Source organism: Apus apus, chromosome 4, assembly GCF_020740795.1.
Source record: "Apus apus isolate bApuApu2 chromosome 4, bApuApu2.pri.cur, whole genome shotgun sequence".
Lineage (NCBI taxonomy): Eukaryota > Metazoa > Chordata > Aves > Apodiformes > Apodidae > Apus > Apus apus.
The window spans coordinates 39,675,108-39,696,659 of NC_067285.1; the positions used below are offsets into that span (position 1 = coordinate 39,675,108).

The following is a 21,552-nucleotide window of genomic DNA, read 5'->3' on the forward strand; positions in this document are numbered from 1 at the left end:
TAGAGGATCTCCTGGTGTCCTCAGTATTTTTGCCCCTTGGTCTTGATGTAGCCAATTGCTTGAGCGTGCTCAGGTGTACTCTGAGAGCTCATGGGCAGGCATGCTGTGCTGAGCTGAGGCAGCCACCAGCCAGTTAAGACACAGGCTGGCTCAGGACACTGCCCTTGGCTGGGTGACCTCTATCTGCAGAGCTGCTGAACACCAGCTGCTGGATCCAGAGGAACAGGGCTGATGGCTCTTGGCAGACTTTGCATTTTCTGTAGAAGAAGCCAGTGCAAATCCTTTTTTTGTGTCTGTTTTTCTTCTTTTTTATTAGTGAAAAGGAAAAGGACAAGGCAAACAGATAGCTTGTCAGTAGAATGCACAGGTAGATTCCCCATCTGGACTTTCCTAATGGTCACCACTGCTGCTTTTCTCATGCAAAACATAAAACAATATTTCCTAACATGACCAGATCTTGTCTGGAAATTTGCTAACACTTGGGGAACCTAAACATCTGATCCTTCACACCTAACATGGGAAAACTTCCTCTCTGTGAACTCTAGTGCTAAATATACTAAAAAAGACATTGTGTGTGTGTGAAAAGTATCTTTCTAAAGAAAATGTTATTTCAATTTATTGACAGGAAGAAGAACTAGAGCCCTTGCCTACCAAGAAATGGCCCACAGTGGATGCTTCCTACTATGGTGGCCGAGGAGTTGGAGGAATTAAAAGGATGGAGGTCAGTATGGTGTGGAGATTTCAGGTCACTGAAACACAAGGTCTCTGAGGCTGAAAATGGTGCAAACTTAAAGTGTACTGAAAATACATTTGGTAATGGGTGCATTAGAAAGGGTGTGGTTAGTCGGTCAAGAGAGGTTCTCCTCCCCCTCTATTCTGCATTGGCGAGGCCGCATCTGGAGTATTGTGTCCAGTTGTGGACCCCTCAGTTCAGGAAGGACAGGGAACTGCTTGAGAGAGTCCAGCGCAGAGCCACAAAGATGATGAAGGGAGTGGAACATCTCCCTGATGAGGAAAGGCTGAGGGAGCTGCGTCTCTTGAGCTTGGAGAAAAGGAGACTGAGGGGTGACCTCATCAATGTTTACAAATACGTAAAGGGTGAGTGTCAAGAAGATGGAGTTCAGCTTTTTTCAGTGATGACCAGTGATAGGACAAGGAGTAATGGATACAAATTGGAGCATAGCAGGTTTAAGGTGAATATCAGAAAACATTTTTTTACTGTGAGAGTGACAGAGCCCTGGGACAGGCTGCCCAGAGAGGTTGTGGAGTCTTCTTCACTGGAGACATTCAAAACCCACCTGGACGCCTTCCTGTGTGATGTGCTCTGGGTGACCCTGCTCTGGCAGGGGGGCTGGACTAGATGATCTTTCGAGGTCCCTTCCAACCCCTAGGATTCTATGATTCTATGATACAAGGGCATAATGTGCACTTCCTTCCCAGTGACACAAGCCTTGTAAAATTTTTTACTGTATTGAACCATTTTGACCTTGTCTATGAAAGAACAGCTTTCAGTGGTTCCATTTTGACTGGAACTTTAAATAGCTGCCTGAAGACATGCTCTTTCCATCAAGCTAATGAGAGAGTGAGAGCCTTTTCTGAATGTTTTGGAAGAAGTTACAGTGAAACATAAGTCCTCCAACTGTGGGCCAGCCAAATGCACTGACAATGGTGATGCTAAGGAGAGGCTTGATCCCAAAGGAACTCACAGCAACAACAGTGCCTATCTTTGAAGAGACATGATAGCATCATGTTAAATAAAACAGAATGAAAAATGTGCATCCTTATGGGCACCTCCTTATGTCAGGTTTTATAGTCAAGTCAGCCTTTATGGAATCTGCAAAGCAGTTCTCTGCAGTTTTCAACTTCAGTCAAGGAAATTGTCTCTGTCTGAGATGTCCCACCTAGGCCATATTGATGTGTTTTGATGAGACTTTAAAGGTACTGGCTTAAGAATCAGCATTGCTTGAGTTCTTTCTGAACAGAGCAGAACATGCAAGTTTAAAGCTGTGTTGCTTGTGTGTGTTTCCTTCTGCAGTTTGGAATTGCTGATTTAGAAATGCTTCAGATGTTAGAAAAAGATTTGGTGCTGTGCTTTTCAGAAACTAACTAGAAAACACATTCTAACAGAGAATTACAAGCCTGGATTTCTAATGGGAGCCATGATGAGGGTTCAAATCACTACTTTGTAAATGAGATCTTGCTCAATGAGATTGAAAACCAATAAATACCTCATGAACACAAGTAACATCAGTGCCATAAAGAAATGCATGTTCATCACATGGCAAAAATACAGTACTTCCTCTTGAAAGAGGAGAGCAGCAAGTAATCATTAGGTTAGAAAACTTTTTCATCTGTGCTAGAAATTTTATGCAGTACTGAGGGCTAACGATGTAAACCTACTGACAGCACAATCCCAAGCATTTGAAAGGCATCTTGCTCTGAGAACTGTGTCTCTGTCCTTCTCTGGGACCTTAGAGTACTAACCAATGTTGGGGTTGGTTACACACATTGTAACAAGATGATAAAGGTGAGCAGATCAAAGAGAGTTTATTCCTTTCCCACCATTTACATGTGGTGTACATTTCCTCCCTATTTTCAGTTCATGTGGTCATGCAGCTGTCAATGTTTTATTGCTTCACTGTGCTCTATTCTTCTGCCACTCTTCTGGCAGCTTGATTTTTCCAGCAGCTACCTTGCATAGAGAAAAGGAAAGAAAGAACCACTAACTTCCACTTGCTGCTCTTGTCCTGCTTCACTTACTGTATTCTCTTTTGGGCAGCAACACATTAACTCCTGCCTTCCCTATTAGCCTCATCCCTCTGCAACAGTCCAGAACAATTTACCCAGTGTTGTTCACTCTTCCTAGATCTGTCTTTTAGCATTGCTTTGAAGTTTTATGATGTCATTTTTAGACCTCATCCTTTACAGGCAGCAAGGTTTTATGTCAGAGCTGCATTCTAAGACTCCAGAAATTCTCGTTTCTTCTGGGTGAAGTTGCTTTAATCTGAAGAAGGTAATTTTATCAGGAAGGAATCCACCATCTATCTCTAAATGGTTTTAACAGTGTTTAAAGTACATTCTAATAACCTCATAAAAAACACCATAAAAGTACCATGGATCACACTGAAAGATACAGATGCATTTTAATGACTCAGCAGGGCCTACTTGGCCATGAAAGCCCATTCTAACATTGCAGAGAGAGGACTCAAAACAATCCCCCTCCTAAGAAACGATGCTGTTTCCTTCTCCCATCCTATGGCATAGTTATCCTGGCACATTATAGTGTCCCTAGCCAGACCTGGAGCAGCCTTCTCCCTCCAGGGAGCAGAAGGAAGACCAGAGCCATGTCTTTTTCCTGGTAAGCAAAAGGATTTTGTGCCCTTTGCAGTGAGAGTTGTTGCATCCCACTGTCTTTCTGCCTGCCTTTCAAGTACTTGCACTGGAAGGCAGCAAGACAGAACTGACACGTAACCACCAAGCAGTCATGCTCTTCGTTCTTTCCTTCAGGGTGGAAGGTCAGGCTTCTCTGATTTTTCTTACTTGGATTCTTCTCTTTTCATGCCTGGCATCTCCAGGCAGGAGGTCCCTGAAAAAAAACCAAGTGTGTTGGTGGGGTCCTGCAGTAACACTTGGCTATTTTGCAGTAACAATTTCATGACTCAGCAGCATGTCACAGTTACCCAAGATCTAATGTCAGAGTTTAATTTCCTGGGTTGAGGTGTATCAGGCCCTCATTAACAGGCTGGGCTGTATGATGACATGATTGAAAAAGTCATGTGTGATGCACAGTAGAATTTTCTTGCAGTGTTTCTCTTGACATTTGCTAATAAAAGGCTCATATTTACAAATGTATTTAACTAAGAGTGCTTGTCATAAAAAAATTAAGATGGAGCATTTTCGTCAGTGCCTCCCCTCTTGTTTTTTTCAGAACCTCTTCCAAATGTAACATTTTTCAGCTACTTGTGTTATTTGCAACAGTTTCTTTGTCCTCTGCATTTACACCTGAGCTCTGGCTTTTCCTAGGTTCGCTGGGGTGATAAAGGATCAACTGAAGAAGGGGCGAGATTAGAAAAAGCAAAAAATGCTGTGGTGAAACTCCCAGAAGAACCAGAAGAACCTTTCCACCCAAAACCACCTAAACCAAAGCCTACCTCACCAGCCATTCAGGAGAAGTGGTATACGCCAATTAAGGTAATCTTTTTAGTCTTCAGTACAAGACAATTTTGTACTAAAGGCTGGATTTTGTCTGCTTTTCCAGACCTAAGCATGCTGAAATGTACATTGTTTTTTAAGTATTCCCTTTCAGGTGTAAGGTACTGTTCACACCTACTGAGGGTGAACAGCAGGAAGAGTTTTTAGCCCTACATGCTATTCTTCATTACTGCCACATTGTATTTCTTTCCCCAAAAAGGGCATGTGTTGTGCAGTAAGAGTACTAATATCTTCGGGGGCTTTACTGGCATTTGTTCTATCTCAATGTATATCTAGTTAAGCCTGAAGCTACAAAGCTTGTTGCTAAGTTTTAAACACACATACTCATTACCAGCCAAGCAAAGCAAAAAATTATTTAAAACAGTATAATGCAAAAAATCTGACAAACAAGCAAACCTTAATAAACAGCATAAAATAAAGACATTTTCCTCTGTAAAAGCCTAGTTGCTTGCATACTTCTAACAAGCTCCTCTTAAAAACTGAAAATGAGTCCATAAATGTCTTGCTTTAAACATGGAAGAGCAGAGAATACAGAGGTCTAGCTGGGAGTACAGATATTCTGTTCTCACAGCTCCTTCTAAGTGCTTTCTAACCAGCAGTAAGTCCTGAAGGGGAGTTGTCCACCCAGACCTGCAAACCCTGCAAGCCAGCTGTGCAGAGCAGGACACTTTTGCCAGGCACCAGAGCTGCTGTGCACATTCTGCATGGGCAGCCTGGGCCCTGGCAGCAAACCTGCTGCATTCCCTGCAGGCAGGACTGACCGTGCAGCACAAGCAGCTCTACACCTCATGCCTAGCAGGGCCCAGGCTTCCTGGGAACTAGGAATTTGCTGGGTACAGGCTGTAAAAACAAATGCATTTATGTGGGAGAAATCCCAGGTGGACATGTGGCCATTCAGCCCAAAATAGCTGCTTGGTGCCGTGGCTGGTGCTGACGGGGCACAGCCTAAGGGTGTCCCTGGCTTCTCCACCTCTTAAGGAACTGCTGCTCATTTCCACCACGGACCTCCGTGGTCAGTAGCAGACCAAGCCTGGTGTGCTCAACTGCTTTTGCTGGACCAAGTCTTGTTGCTCTGTTGCCACAGGGTCGACTGGACGCGCTGTGGGCGCTGTTACGACGACAGTACGACAGAGTCTCTTTGATGCGACCACAGCAAGGAGATGAGGTTTGTGTGTGGTGTGTGTGTCTGCTCTGGTGGGTGGGAGAGGGGCAGCTGAATTCTCTTGACCTCAACTAAGAAAGCACTGCAGCCAAAAGAATGGCACAACAGGAAAAACAAGGTGTTGGGGGGAAAAAAAAAAAAGTGCATGAAAAGATGCAGCATGCCAGAAATGTTGCAGAAACTTGGATCTTCTGAAAGCAGAGCAAAGGATCTGTCTTCTCTGTGTGTTCAGCTGGAAAACAAAAGCAGCACACACTTCATTCAGTGCAAACTGTCTGTAACAAATACAGAAACCTTGCTTATAACCAGCTCTTTCTAAGAGTCTGGCAATCAGAATACTAAAACCACATAAAATTTAAGTGACCAGGAATTACTTGCAGGCAAACTGCTTCACATAGCTTTGTACTTCCATGCCAAAGGCAACCTTCCCAGAGGAAAAAAAGGTGAGGAAACCTGTTTCTCAGACAATTCTAGTGCACTCATGACCCATGAGAAAGTGGCCTCTGCTATGACTGGGAAGCACAGTATTAGAACCTTTGGTAGTGAAGCTAGATGGTGTATTTCTGATTGTTATTCCTTCAGAAGGTATTACTTTAAATCTTAGCATTTATCCCAGGAACTGACTTATCAAGGTATTTCACATCTACTGGGACCATTCAGCCTCCTGCTTGTGGCACATCAGAAGAGACACAGGAGTGAACAGTGTCCTCTAAATGAGATGGCAACTTTTTCCTCAATAGACCAGCCCCAGATGGGTGTGACAGATCAATTTTCTGATACCACAAAGCAGCAAGAACACTGTCTTTGCAACACACAACAGAAAGATGACATTAAATAATTAGACGGATTAAAGGGAGGGTGTTACTTCTGAGAAAATGAGAGGTTAGGTGGTATTTACATTATTTCCCTGGTATGAAGTTTCATTCTGTTCTATAGGAAGAAAAGGTGAGATTTTATTAAGAGAAGGACAAGTGTTGGAGGAAGCAGAATGACAAAATGCAATGCTGGAAATAGGGGGCATAGTCAAATACTACTGTTACAATTCTGGCTGTCATGTCAGCAGATCATTTAGTCTTTGCATGAAAGATGAAGAATAACAATTGCAGAATTAACAATAACAAATCTATGTACAAAATATACAGTGCAATGCAGTTTAACAGGTAAATTCAATGGAAATAGCAACACAGAAGAAATGGTGCCTAAACAAGCTATAAAATTGCCAGTCAGGCCCTGTTTTGAGCGTTTCTGACCATCAAGACAGGCAGTTACTGTAAAACCTGCCTGCCAGGGAAGGCTTTGCTGAGCCATTGGGAAGTCTTCTCTGGACTTGATAGGGAGACAGTGACCAACATCTTGGTTTATGAAAACCAGGAGTAGCTCACTACTTGTCAGTGTCCCACTGAAAAAAGGAGTAGAATTTGTACCGATGAATGAAATCTAAACCAATGGTTGTTAAGGTGTGCCCTCTGACAGTGTAGGAGTGCAATTTTATTTGATATCTTGGGGGAAAAAAAAAAAAGTTGTTGTTTCTTTGTTAACTTGCTGGGTAGAGATCCCAGGCTGTACCCCTGATGGGTGCAGGTTAGTGAAGGGAAGCAGTCACCTGTACGTACAGCGAGACACACACACTGCATAAGCACCCTTACAGTAAACAGCAGGCACATTGTTTTGGTTTGTCTTCTTTTTTAAGAACTTAGTCGTTGCCATTTGTAGAAGAATTAATTGCTGAATTCAAGTCCTTGATCAAGCAATTGAAGTTCAGGCATGAAGTATCAAAGCAGAGCGAGCTGTTTCTTCCTTCCCTCTCTTCTCTCCCACCTCTGCCATGTTGCCAGATAATGCCAAGGGTGGCCCGGCTTGAGGGCCACACGTGGTCGAGCCAGGAAGCTTTGATTGTGGCTGGAAGTCCTCTGAGTCATAAATTTTTCAGCTAGCAATCCATGAGGTTAGGGAAGCTTGTACAGGTGTGAGCTAGCAGGTTGTTGCTGACATCTGTTCAGTGTGGAGGCCTGGGTCCTGGGGAGCCTGCAGCGAGGCTGCAGGACTGTCAGCAGATGTAGTGAAGAGTGGCAGAACAGTTTTGGTCTCACATTTGCTGCCTGGGGGCTGAAAGACTAAAGGTAGAGTGGGGGTGGACACAGCTGTGCTCCCAAACATGCCTCAGGCACAAATAAAGAGATCTAATACAGTCTGACTCTGTTGTGGTGGGGAGATGAGGACAGAGAGCCACTTCAGAGACAACTTAACGCTGCAACATCTGCCGCCAAGTTTCCAGGGAGTGACAGGGGACAGCAGGTACACATCGAAGTCCCCACATAAACAGGCTCCATTAAGCCACGAACTCTTTTGAAGGGCTCCCATCAAACACTGTGGGGTCCACAGCAGGAGATTTTGTTTTCAAAGCCGTGTTTTGTTTTGTTTTCTGCATTAACAAGATCATTTATAAATGATGCATTACCCTGCGTTCATACTCCTATTTATTCCTTTTTAATTAAAAGGGCAAAGAAGAATGAACCACAAGTAGTTTTGGGGTACTTTGATGAACCAGTTACCTGTCCAAGGGTTTTCAGTGAGGTTATGACACCCATCAGTGCAGAGTGTTCTGTGCAGCTGGGCATCAGCACAGACCCTGGCACGGGTTCTCAATGCGAGCGTTAGGTCCTGTTGTCTTCTCTAAATCCTTGTGTTTCTTTTCTGATTCATAGTTTAGCACCTAAAGGTAATCATCAGGGTTTTTCAAATTCTTTATATGACCTTGTTGCTTTGTGAAATTTGATAGTGGCTCAGATTTGCATCCTGTGAACATTGATGCACACAAATGTGTTTTTAGCCCACAAACAGCCTATGGCACTTGCATTTAAGAGTCTGCCCTATCAGGATGCAGAGATGTGTGTCTGGTAAAAGAAAAAAAAATCTCTATCTCATTCTAGAAGGATTTCTATTCTAGAACTATTGAATACTTTCAGCTTTTTTAATGTTACAATATGGCCTAATAAGAAAGGAAGACACTTTGTTTTTAAACTTGGACTCTATTAGCATTTACGTGCTTGAAAGACTCTTTTATAACAATGGCTGCAGAATTAACACAAACATCTGTTTAAACTTACTTTGTGAGCATCCCTACGTTATACAAAATAATTCTATTCTGCATTGTAAGTCTGTTGACATCACACAGTTTACAGTTAGAATCACTTTGACAATATTATATTATCTGAGATCAGGCCCATGTGTTTCTTCAGTAATTCCTCTGCTGGGCAAAGCGTCGGATGATACAAAATCATTAGCAGAGCCTGTCAGTTGTAGAGTGGAACAGTAATTGTTAGAAGGTTGAAGTTTTAAGTGCCTTACACCTGAGAGAAAACCTGTTGTTTGGAAATAAAAGGCTAACTGCAGTGCCCGGGGAGTACCCTGGCTGTGGGTTCCCACAGTGCCTTCCCAGCTCATGCCCTGCCCCTGCAGCAGAGCTGTTCCCAATGTTTGCCCACATGGGGATGGCAGCAGGAACCAGACTGGTGATAGCAGCACTTTTTGGTTTACTTCTGTATCCTCTAAAAACAGCAGTGTTGGTTGATTTTCCAACCAAGGAGGACCTCTTTCAAGAAAATGAAGGTGATTTGGCTTCTTTGTTTTAATCACTGCCAATTGTTGAAATGTGTAGAGAAATAACAAGTTACCGTTGGAGAAAGATCACTGTGACTGCTTAGTAGTTGTGCACTTTTGGGTGTAAAACTTTTAAAAATCAAAGTGCACCTACCAGTAATTCCTATCACAACATTAAGTCTCAGTTCAGTGGAGCTCCTTGTTCAGTGATGGTATGGTAGAGCATCTTTCAGTAGAACATGGAAATTATTATGCTGAAGAAATTGTTGGCTGAGATTTTTAAAAAGAAACTTCAGTATCACTTATAGAGCAAAGCTTATGTTTATGTTGGATCTTCTTTTAAATTGCTGCAATGGGAAGAAGATGCAAAACTAGTTAAGAAATCTGTGAGATGAGAGGAGGGAGTTAGAGCACCTCTTCCTCTTACATGTTTTCTGCCAAAATAATCCTTCTGCCATTTATTCAAGTGGGAATTTGTGTAGACCCACGATCTAAACTGGAGCCAAAGTTTTTCTTAAAACTTCCAGAATAGACCTAAACTGCTGTTAAAATTACTAAATTCACAGTTAGAGGAAGTGGAAGAAAACATTTCAAGAGTATTAATTTCAAACTGCCCTATTCAGACTGAATTCAGAGTTTGGTCTCCAACATAAAGCAACTCATCCCGCTGAGTGAAGCACTGAATTACATGTCAGAATAACCATTATCCCTTGGCCTGCCTAAAAGAAAAAAGTCTTTTTTTTTGGAGAGGACACCTGCCCCTTCTGCTAAAATGGCAAGCGATAGCCAAGAGGTAAGGACAGTTATGAATGATGAATTTACCAGAATTTTCTTGTGCTGAAGACACAGAAGAATATTCTGCAATTAAACCATCTAGATAGTGGCACTTGCTCCAGAGCGTGCTCAGCACAGATGAGTATCACAGCCTCCCTTTGTTGGAACTGGATTGCAGGCTACCATTCTGGGGGGTCCAGCCTGTCTGTCTCCCTGGCACCTCATCCTAGCTAGAGTGGTTACCTTGACAGCTGGATTGGGTAGCTGTCTGTCAGTGAAAGCAACAGCAATCATCTTTATGAAAAGAGGAGGTTGTTTTGGTGTTAGGAAATACAAGGGTATTTTCCTGCCTACTTAGGCAGTGACTTTTGGCTCTCCCCCTCTTTGTGCAGGTGAGTGCTGTTGCTCTTTCTAAAATGAGCCTTCAGAATGCATCAGTGCAAGTAGGAACACTTGTATGAGTGGAACAGTAGAAAGAAATAAATCTTGTCAGCTTGAAGGTCATGACATTTTTCCTGGTTTAAGCAGGACTGTCACAGTGTAGAATGGAGAGAGCCTGGACAGCCCCTGCCTGGAGGCAGAGCAGTGAGCACCCAGCTCCCCCCAGGGTGCTGCCACTGCTGTTAGACAGCAGAGAGATGCAGGGCTGGCTGATGGGCCTCATGGAAGTACTGTCAGGATGTACTTTTTGTGAAGCCATTATATACTTCAGGAGAGCATGCTGAGAAGATGAGCTGTCACCAGTCTGCAGCCAGAAGAATTCTTGTCATCTGTATGAGTTTACAAACAGCTATCTGAGACAGGAGTGCTTCAGGCCTCCTGAAATGCAACCAGTACACCACACCAGGCAGTGTGGCAACTTCAGCTGTGCTTGCAGCACAGGCCTAATACCTGTTCAGAAAGGAAAAGCCAGTCTTTTCTGGGTGCAGTAGGCATTTGTGTAGCTGTCAAATACCTTCTCTTCCACCCTGAAGAGCACGACAATCCTTCACTCCCTCCAAGCTGTACCAACGAAAAAACATTTCATGTGGCAGAGCAGTTTTTGTTAATAACCATTTGTTTCACTGGCCATGATTCAAAAGGGGAAAAAAAATACATTGGATTTCTTAATTCTTCAAATAATCTTTTTTTTTTTTTTTTTATGAAGTGGATTGCAGTAAGCCCAGTTACACTGAAGGGCTGCCTGGCATCCAGAAGAGAGCGCAGGCAAAGCCAGCCACAGCCACAGCCCTCATGCACTTGATGTTCATGTAGCTCATCAGTCCTGCTTACACAGCCCAGCTCCCTTCTGGAAGCAGCAAGAAGAAAGCTCCCAGGTTTGTTTGGCCCCTCCTCTCCAGGAAAGACATGACAGCTTTAACTGTCTTGGGCGTCCAGATTGATGAGCTAGTCCTGTGCTCCTAACCAGATTAGCTCCTTTCCCATTAACTGCTGAAAGTAGGGCAGCTGTCCGAGCGGCTGCTTGTAAATTCGATCATGTCTGCGGTGTTAATCTGCAGGCTTTTCAGATGAAGGAGGCAGCAGATAACAGGATTAAAGTTTCACGACCCAGGGTTTTCACAGCCCGAGACGCAGGCGTAGGGGGATAGAGAATGACTTCTGTCATTAATCTTAATTGATTGCCAAGAGGTTTTAATCTGGGTTATTAATTAGGAAGGTCCTTAACGCACTGTCTACATATCAACATCAGATGCTCTTTTGGGACTCTTGGGACATATGGCCCATCTTATATTTACATTCACACAATTTACACATATATACATTTCTGTATGAAGAAATCCTGGTGTGTATATATGCATCCAAAAAGCCACCGAAGCAGTTGCACTCACAGAGGCATCACACACTTTGGTAAAATGGGATGAAAACGGAAAAAAAAGCATTTTGCACAAAGGTTGAGCTTCCTCACAATACACGTGTATGCATCTATTTATGTTGATGTGTATATTAATCCATTTCAATTACACATGCTATTTCTTTAGATTACCTTTCAAATGGAAATCTTTGATTTGCTGATTTAAGGCACGTTTAACCAAAGTGCAGCCCGTGTCTTTGAGTGCTTCTGGCCCTTCAGACCCATACAGATTGCAAACAGAAACATGACCATTTTTTATCTTTCACAGTTTCAATGAGTTAATTTTCAGGCCTTCACTTTTCCCTTTCCTTCTTTTTTAAACACATGACTGTTGCACGGCCAGAATGGAGGGAGGTGAAGCCATCCACAGCTGCACCTACCAGCTATGGGATCAATCCCAGGAACACTGCTTCCCTGCTTATCAAAGTACTGTTTGCAGGGGGAAAGATGAAAGTATGATTTGAGCACATAAAATAGGCAGGACAAGCAAATGCTGTGACACAGTCCTGGCATTTGAATTTGGTGCATATTCACACTGTGCTACAAATGTCTGCAGTCTTTCTTTACAGAAGATTATTTACACCATTAATCCCATCTCTGGAATTGGAGCAGGGGCTGAGGAGGCCTTTTGTTTTAAGTCCTCTGTGAGTGACAGCAGAAAAAACCTCTTCCTTGCTAAGCTGCTAGGCCATGCCCTGTCCAGCTTTCCACAGCAAAATGCAAACATTGTAGAAAGGCAACCATTAAGTTTCAGGAGCTGAAAAGTCTGCTCTTAAAGTGTTTGCAAATACAAATGGTACGAGATACTTCAGACTAGGGTGTAACTGCTGTTTTTAAGGAAGAGGAAAAAAAAGGTTTATAATCAGGGAGGACTTAGTGACAACTGAATCCAAGAATTGCCCATTTTTTCTAGGGAAATGGAGGCTCATCACTTGGGTCACCTAAAACTAGACTGTAGAAAGCAGCTGTAATGCTGTAGGGACCTCTGTCAATGGAGATGCACAGAGAACAACCTGAAAGCTCTTTTTGTCATGTCCTTCCTGGGTATTGTGTTGCCTCTTGAAGCTGTTACGCACAACTCTTGCTCATTTTCTGCAGTAAATTGCATTCAGTCTCCTGTAAGTAGAGATGTGTCAACTATTGCTACACCACACTGGGGCATCCCAGAAAAACACCCACCTGCCAAAGGCTTGCTGTGTTTTTTCTGCTTCAACCTGGATTTCACAGGAATTAACTCCTGGCCAATTCCAGAGTACTCTGGCATTTTAAAAGGAATTAATTTTGACTGATCCCTAAGGAATTTCTCTGTCAAAGTTCCATCTGTGGAAGACTTACAGCTTATGTCCTGTGTCTTCTTACTCTTGCAGCCTCTGTAGCCTCATCTGGACTCCTGGGCTATGGGGATATGAGTGAAGTCCTGCCTTGTATCAGTCATTCAGCAGCCACTTGAATCAGTCTGTAATTTTTCACTTTGCATCTGAGATGCTTCTGCTGAGAAGGATCAGCATAGTAACCACAGATAGGTGTCTTGCTGGTCTGGCAGATAATCCACTCTTGTGGTGTCCCAGGAGTTGTGTCACTGAGTCTGGAATACCTCCATGTTGGCAGATTCAAGAAGAGGTCAGAACTTGCTTTCAGACCATGGCGTAATTTCTCCCACCTCATCACAAATCTGAAATCCCAGGATTCAGTTCCTTCAATGACCCTGTTGCCTTGACATGGCTCTGTGCCTGCCTCTTCCTTACGAGTCACAGATGAAGAAGAGGAACTAAAATAATGTGAAACCATATTGTAGGCAACAAACACCAAGAGCAGATGAGAAGCCCTCCAATTGCTTACGCAAAATCAGCAAAGAATTTCCTTTAGCTCTGTATCCATCCCCCCCCTGCAAGGTTGCTTTTGGACAACATTTAAATGAAAAGGTTTTACTTGGAGCAAACATAACGGATAAGTTATTTAAGCTCCCAGAGTTAGTGGTATAGTTTATTGGAGATGGCATTCTCCATAGCTAAAGAAGTGAAAGGTCCCAGAGTTCTTCCACAGGCATCTGCCAAGTTTTAAGAGGTTCAGACTGTGCTTTCAGTGCCACTTGGAGGAAATCAGTACAAATATTTTATGTAAACAGAGATGAGTGATGATTGAAATCAATTGACCAGGAACTAGAGGCTCTGGGGTAGGAAACCTGGTGACAGAATGAGGTGAAAAGAAGTAGGCTAATTTTCCTTGGCCTTCACTGGGCCCTAATGCTCTAAAAGGAAATGCTTGTGAAAACAAAAGACTGCTTGTAGAAAGTGGGAGTTTATGTATCACCTAGAAGGTGTTAGTGTCTCCTGGCCAGGTAGCCAAGGACCTCAGGGAGACTTACTCCATTAGGATGAGTTTACTTACCAGCTTGTGCTAAATGGTAACTGAGTTCAGAGCGTGCTCAAATATGCCCACCCAGGTACTAATTGTACTGGTGCAAGTCTCTAAAGCCTGCAAGTAGTGGCACAAGTGAATGATTTCATGCATGCAGACTTGCTCATTAGCTTTAACCCAACTTGATCAAAAAGAAGGCAGGTTGAGGGAGCTGGTCCATCACCTGACATTGATTGCAAGCTCTTGCAGAATCAAGGAATGAGCAAGAAGGTAAAAAGCTGGAGAAGACCACACAGCACACATGATGCTGAATGTGACAGTTCAATGTTCGAGGCAGACAATGGGGAGAAAAAGATCTTTTGAATGCATTCCCACAATTCAAAATTATTTTTCTGAAATCCATTTTTGCATGTCTAAGACCCCTATGAATTACAGATCCATAAAGAATTATCAAGAAACCTAAACACTCGAGTTATTAGCATTTTAAAGTGACTGTCTTCATAAGCCGTATTTCCTGACCAACTCAGCTGCAGTATTTTTAAGAAGTGCCATCAAGTAACCTAAGCCTCTGAGCTTGGTCTGTTTGTGTGGTTTGTCTAAAGGGGAAATTGCTGCCTAGGAAGAGAAGTGACTGTGCCACCGTTGCCAAAGCCCATTATACTGTGAGGGTCAGACTGACATCCATCATAAATTAGAATGTCTCAATACATTTGAGTTTTGTCCCTCAACTGCGTGACTTAACGGCACATCCTCAGCCTTAACATTTTATTGTAATATTCCATGTGCTGCTTTTTGATGGCTTGTGTCATCACCTTCATGTAATTTAAACACACTCTTAAAAAACAGTTAATTCAATTACAAGGACTGGGGCGTTGGTGCTGCTCCGTGTCACTAAGTATATATGGATACATACGATTCTGTTCCTTTCAAGTCACTCTGAAATTAATTTTGCAACTTCTGATAACTGCAGTGGACAAATGCTAAATGAAAATCAATCCCATGAGTTTAAACAGGCTAAGCTCCCCATCTTTCTTCAGCCTCTGTCGGACAGCTCACCAGATGATAAGTAACAGTTTCACTGACCTCTGGCCTCTGAACGTTTAACAAACCCTCTGAGGACAGCACTGCAACTGCCACTGCATTGCTTGCTCTCCAGGGCTCAGCATTTCTCCTTCCTAGGTAAAGATGGCTTCGTTTTTCATACACATTTCTAACTGTAGTTTCCTCCCACAATGTTGCTGGCTTTATTAGTGAGTCTAGCAATCCAAACCTTGCAATTTAAATACGTTCGATCAAATTAAAAAGGATTAGATTTTCTTAGCATTCATCATCACTTTTTTTTTTGTCCCCCACTGGAAACAACAGAAAATCTTTAATGGTCTGAAATATAAATTTCCTTGCTGGATGGAAATATTACTGTCTGATCAGAGAGGGTAAATGCAGGTGGGAAGTGCACGGTAGCTAGAAGCACATTTTATATCTTTTTCTGTGCCAAAGTAGATGGATGATATTTTATTTTACATTATAGTGCAACATAAAACCTGCTAAAATGTGGAATGGTTGTAAAATGATGGACAGGTATCTTTGGGAAGAAGAGTATGATCCCAGAAAAAAAGCTGATTATTTAGAGCTGAAAATTTTCAGAAGAGCCTAAGGGCTCTTGGGTTGTTATTCAGTTTTGTGGAAGAACTTTCCCAGCAAACCAAATCACACCCCAGTGTTAAAAACCATAGCAGGTCTCTAAATCATATAGAAATCCTGTGTATTGCCACTATGGAAAACTGCTCACCTCAGGAAAGAGATGTTATGTTTCAGGACACATCCTTAATGTCAGGGCTGCTTCCTTCTCTCTCCCAGTGCTGCCAGGTCACCCTGTTCCTGGCTCTGTTCCTCAGCTCTGGGTGCCCTCACCACTGGATAGCATGGGGTGGCTGTTGAAAACCTAGAGTATCTATCACAGTTCAGCCACAGCCAGTTGCAGGTCATTTATTTACTTTCATTAACAAAATAGTAACATCTATTGACAAAGGCTTCTTCCCACTAATAGTTGTAGTCTCAGGGGCTGATGGGGGTGACCTTTTGTACAGTCATTTTCATAATGATCTTCAGGGCAAGCTCTGCCACACGTCAGTAGGAGACTGGGTTCCCTTTGGTGATATGACATAGATGGACCCCAAGCAGATGGTCAGAGATCATAGGTGGCTAATGAACTTGATGGGGCATCTTGTTAAGATTATGATGGCAACTAAAATTCTTCCCTCTGATGACATTTAAAACAGGAAAATAAAGGTGTGTAAAGGAACAGGAAAATATAATGGACTAGATCCACTGGATGTAGGATTCTGTGAGTTAGAATTCTGTATCTAGTTTCTCAAATCTCACTGCTTTAAAAGTGCAGTGGTACAGAGGGTCTTGTGGTCAGCAGAGTCAAAGGAACTGCTAATGGATGCAGGCACTAGAGACAAAGTGGCACGACACTATGAGTGTTGTTGGATCTGGTTTAGGGGAGGACTTTTTAGAGCAGGGATGATGGTTGGACTCGGTGATCCCAAAGGTCTTTTCCAACCTGAATAGTTCTGTGATTCTATGATCCTATGACATTGGCTCCTTCATGATATTTTTGCTATTGACTATCAGATGGAAAAGGTTTGAGTGTCGGTCAAGGCAAAGCCCTCACCTTCCCTGGTAGGAAAGGAGAGTGGGCAGAACCTCTCATCATCTGCTTCCCAGGCTGCTGTCTCCACCAGAATCACAACAGAGAGATAAATGCTGCTGATTGGAGTGGAAGTATAAAAGACACTCGAACAAAACCAGGAGGAAGATCTGAGAGAATCAGAAAGCATGTCCCTCCACTGGCTCCTTTTGATTTCCACTCAGCACTTCCTGGGGGCTGGGCCACTGCCACAACTTGTAGGTTCACTAAATCCACCTGGCTTCCCTGGACAAAGCAGCAGGGCTTTCCCCCAGCCACTGTGGTGGTCACTAAAACACAAGAGGTAGGACAGCAGGTTTCAAAGGGTTTACAGTGTCTGCTGAGGATGATGCAATAAAGAATGAAGCCAGTGGTAGAGATTATGTGAACACCAAGTCATGAAGGCAAAGCCACCTGCAGGATGGGGGAGGAAGAGGTGCCTCTAGTGAGCTCTGAATCACAGCTGCCAAGAGAAGGCTACTGGTATGGATAGAAAAGCTCATATTGCATTTTTAGTGGATGAAAATGAGAGTTAAACTCTAAAAGCAGAGACAAGGACATTTGGTGCACAAGAAGTGCAACATCAATATATTTGCTCCTACCTCTCTGCAGTTAAATGTCAGTCCAAGTAATACCCCACTGGCAGGATTCTCCATTCCCAGGGGTCTTAAGGCAATAGCAGGGTCAGAAAAAAACAGAAGCAGGTGTCGTTTTAAAATGCTGGGATTTCTTCAATGTGGTAACAACACACAAGTGCAACACCCCTCCAGTAAGTCTTGTGGAAATGCCCTGTGGATACATTCTCACCTGTCATGGAGCTTAAGGCACAGAGCTTTTTCCCTGCACAGAAATCAAGTTAGATCTTATGCCAGACTAGACTGACCTGCACAAATGCAAAATTGTGTGGATTTGTCAAAGATGAGTGCTGCTCAGTGTTTGAACATCATGGCATGAAAGGCTCTACCCTTAAGATGGCTCTGAATGATACTTTTGTTAATATCTGCTTTACCTACTGTATTAGACCTAAGCCAGGTGCCTTCAAGCCTCCTTGGAGACAAGATGGTGGCCACACTGGTCAGCACACGGGGGAGAGGGGCAGCTGCTGGAGCTACCCACAGCCCTTGGCAGTGTGTGTGTGTGTGTGTGTGTGTGTGTGTGTGTGTGTGTGTGTGTTGCAGCCATGTGCACAGCTCACCTCTGCATGCACACACGCAGTGGTGCTCGGGCAATAGCAGTGTGTATGTCCCATCAGTGAGAGTCAGACTGTCCCTCTGTCCTCCTGAACCCTGTCAGATGGCACTCATCAGCATGTCAGGGCTCCAGCCTTCCACAGAGCCTGAGGCCAGGCTGCTGCTGCTGGCTGCACCATTCTCCCCTCCTGGCTGAGGGTGCAAGACCAGAGAGAAACCTCTTAGTAAAGTTCTGTCTCTTTGGATTTGTGGGTCCTGCACCCAGGACATCTTGATTCTTAGAGCCACGTGGTGCTGCACAACCTGTCAGTGTCTGCCTCCCTGCCATAGCTTGCTCCTTCCTGAGCAGTGTATTTCCTTAGCATGTGCATACCCTTCACAAAATTGTGAGGTAACTCACCAACATCTAAATGAAGGACTGTTTTGCAGTTTGGTGGCACGTATCTTCACAACCTGGTTTCTCCATCCCTTCTCTTACTCTTCTGGTGTTAAGACTGCTGGATCAGGCATATCTTTGTGTGGATTGAGTCCTGTGGTACTGGCACATAACCTGTATGGGCAGAAAGACACTTGAGGTAGGACAGGAGTGACCAGTGTTCGTGTTTCTCCTTCATAATGTTAGATGAAGCAACCTGACAGGTATGAATGAACTTTATTCTTTGGCTTCTGGACCAGCTGAAAGACCTGAAGGAGCAACAGAATGCACCGGGACAGGCTAGGAGGTGATCTGCTAGAGAGCAGCTCTGTGGAGAAGGACCTTGAAGTCCTGGGAGACAAGTTATTCATGGGACAACAAAGTGCCCTTGTGGCCAAGAAGGCCAGTGGTATCTTGGGGTGCATTGAATGTCTCCAGCAGGTTGAGGGAGGTTCTTCTCCCCTCTGCTCAGCCCCAGTGAGACCTCACTTGGAGTGTTGTGTCCAGTTCTGGGCTCCCCAGTTCCAGAGGGACAGGGATCTACTGGAGAGAGTCCAAGGGAGGCTACAAGGGTGATGAAGGGACTGGAACACCTGCCTGATGAGGAAAGGCTGAGAGACCTGGGGCTGTTCAGTCTGGAGAAAAGACTGAGGGGGGATCTAATTCATGTCTATCAATACATGAGGGCAGCAAGAAGGCAGGACAAGCTCCTGTCACTTGTGCCCTGTGATAGGACGAGAGGCAATGGATTCAAACTGGAGCCCAGGAAGTTCCACCTCAACATGAGGGAGAACTTCTGTCCTGTGGGGGTCACAGAGCCCTGGGACAGTCTGCCCAGAGAGGTGGTGGAGTCTCCTTCTCTGGAGACTTTCAAGCCCTGTCTGGATGCCTTTCTGAGTGACCTGAGTGATAGTTTGTTTTTAGTCCTGCTCTGGCAGGGGGGATGGACTTGATGATTTTCGGAGGTCCCTTCCAACCCCTAAGATTCTGTGTTTCTGTGATCTGTATTGAAGAGGTGAATGTTCACAGATACGAAATCAAGTAAAATTAAAAGAGCTGTCCTCCTCCTAGCTAGTCCCTGCAGAGACTTAAGCTTAAATTGTCTCTCTCTTTGCTGAAGAATCCCTAGAGAAACTGGATGCCTTCCCTAGAAGGGCAACCTCTGGCAGGGACACACACAGGCCAGCTACCTCAGTTATGTGGTCTGAATCCTGCCTCCCATGAATGAACTTCATTTTCCCACTGGCTGTGGATAACAGAGATCCCATCCTAATTATTGTAACGTCCCCAGAAAACGAGGACAAGAGTTGGAAGAAACCACTGATAACCTGTTTTTTTTAGTACATGCTCAAATACAGTGTTTCCTGTGCTGTGGTCAGACCTTACTTTCACTGGAGATCACCTGAAAAAGCTGGTTTGGCAGTAATGAAGTGACTGGTAGAAGGACTGTAACAGTGACAGGAGATTGTTCTCTGTGGTGACCACAATGTTGGGTTAAGATCTCTCTCCCAGCTGTGGGTCCCATCTATCCTGCAGAGCCTGCAGTAAGAGACCCCATCCTGATAAGCTAATTCTTGTGACACCACGACTACAGAACCTGTATGGGCAGTAGCAAAAGCAACAGTTCTGTTTTCCTATTCATGCATTATAACTTAACCTTTCCCAGACTCACAGTAAAAAGCTGCTGGTTGGTGAGAGAGGCAGTGCTGAATCTCCTTTTGGCATCAGTGGAGACAGATCTATTTATATCTGTGTAAGTTTAGTCATACGTGGTTTAGGTTTTTGAGGCTGGTATTTTCAGACATGCTACCAAAATCTACTTCATGCTGTCAGGTTGTGAAGTTGGTAAGTTTGCCTGCGTTAGAGCTTCAAAGCTACTTTGGGAAGCTACTATCAGTAGGTATTAATTATTAACACTACACCTAGAAAAGTTGTTTCATCACTGGAAAGTGACCTTGTTAGAAGAGGCAGAGGGAAAGAGAGATGTCTAGTGCCTTGTGAGATCAAGTGGAATGATGAGTATCAAGGGAAGACACTAAAGTTTTATTGTCTGTGGCAAAAGAAACACAGATCTCTGCTTGTGCAGGAGGTGTTTTGACATCATACACCATAAAGAATGACTGGATACTATAGGTTAAAAAGTGTTTCACTGGAGGTAAATAATAGACACTTTCACAGTGCTGTTTCTTACAAGCTCTGACTGTGTTGCTGTGCAGACTCACTGGTCCTTGAGAATTTGATGGTGTCTGAGTTAAGCCAGTTTTGTGTTAAAAGGCAGCTGAGTAATTCCAAGAGAGGATACTAAGAATTTATCTAAGTAAAAGGAAATGTAATTTAAGGGAAAAATGTGTGTGTGTGTGTGGTTGTTTTTGTTTTTTTTCAAAGAGGTTTATAGACGCTCCCAGGAATGGCATTTGTGACATTCTCTGTTTCACAACAAAACCCTGTGAAGGTTGGTGACAGCTGGAACAAGTCCTTGCTCTGTGACACCCACACCACTGGAGCAGGCCAACATCACCATTGTTTGGAAGCCTTGCATGGCAATTTCATTTATTAGCTTTTTCTCCTTTCTTCACAGCTGTTTGTGCAGCACTATCCTTGTCTTCCAGCAATATTGCTGTTTTGGAGTTTTCCCATTGCTCAGTCAGCTTGAATTGCTTAAAAGCTCCAAGGTGAAGAGAAATTCAGTTCAGAATAGAAGCTTGGGAAAGGTGACCACTCCAACTCATCTGCTGCTTTTACGAATGCCTCAGTTTGGAGGGGGAGAGAGCTTTTAGATAAATCATCATTAGATACACGTGCAAATACACCAGCTAGGCCTGGGCACACAATTAGGCACCTAATTATGTTGAAAATGCAACTGCACACTTAGCTGAAGTGGCCGGGTGGCTCGGAAGCCGCGGGGTTGTTCCCGTCCCGCCCTGGGGTGAGGCTGTGGGCTGGCACCTGTGGGCAGTGCCTGCCAGGAGGGCAGAAGGGCGCTGGGGGGACCCTGGGGGGCCCAGAGCTCCCTGTCCTGCCTCCGGGCAGCACCCCAGGGGGAGCAGGGCAGCTGCTGGGCCAGGGCCTCAGAGGGGTTTCAGCCACCGTCTGCCCAAGCACGTCCCACGCTTCGGCCAGGTCCTTCTGCCCAGAGAGAGCTGATGGTGCTGCGTGGTGAGGGAGGGGGCAGGAGGCACCACGGCTCTGCTGGCCCTTCCTCAGCTGGGAACAGGCCTGGGACAAGAAAAGCAGAGTGGCAAAGCTGTGGCACCCTGAGGACACGCTCAGTATCTGCTCCCAAGGTGTCCGTCCATG

The 21,552-nt window shown here is 44.1% G+C and overlaps 1 protein-coding gene across 1 annotated transcript in view; it reads left to right on the forward strand.

Annotated features, from left to right (window-relative positions):
• ANTXR2 (ANTXR cell adhesion molecule 2) overlaps nucleotides 1–21,552 on the forward strand; it is a 117,221-nt gene that overhangs the window by 69,009 nt on the left and 26,660 nt on the right. The window contains exons 14-16 of the mRNA XM_051619199.1: nucleotides 626–721; nucleotides 4,024–4,191; nucleotides 5,297–5,377. Coding sequence (XP_051475159.1) covers nucleotides 626–721; nucleotides 4,024–4,191; nucleotides 5,297–5,377 — 345 coding nt within the window. The remainder of the gene's footprint in view (nucleotides 1–625; nucleotides 722–4,023; nucleotides 4,192–5,296; nucleotides 5,378–21,552) is intronic.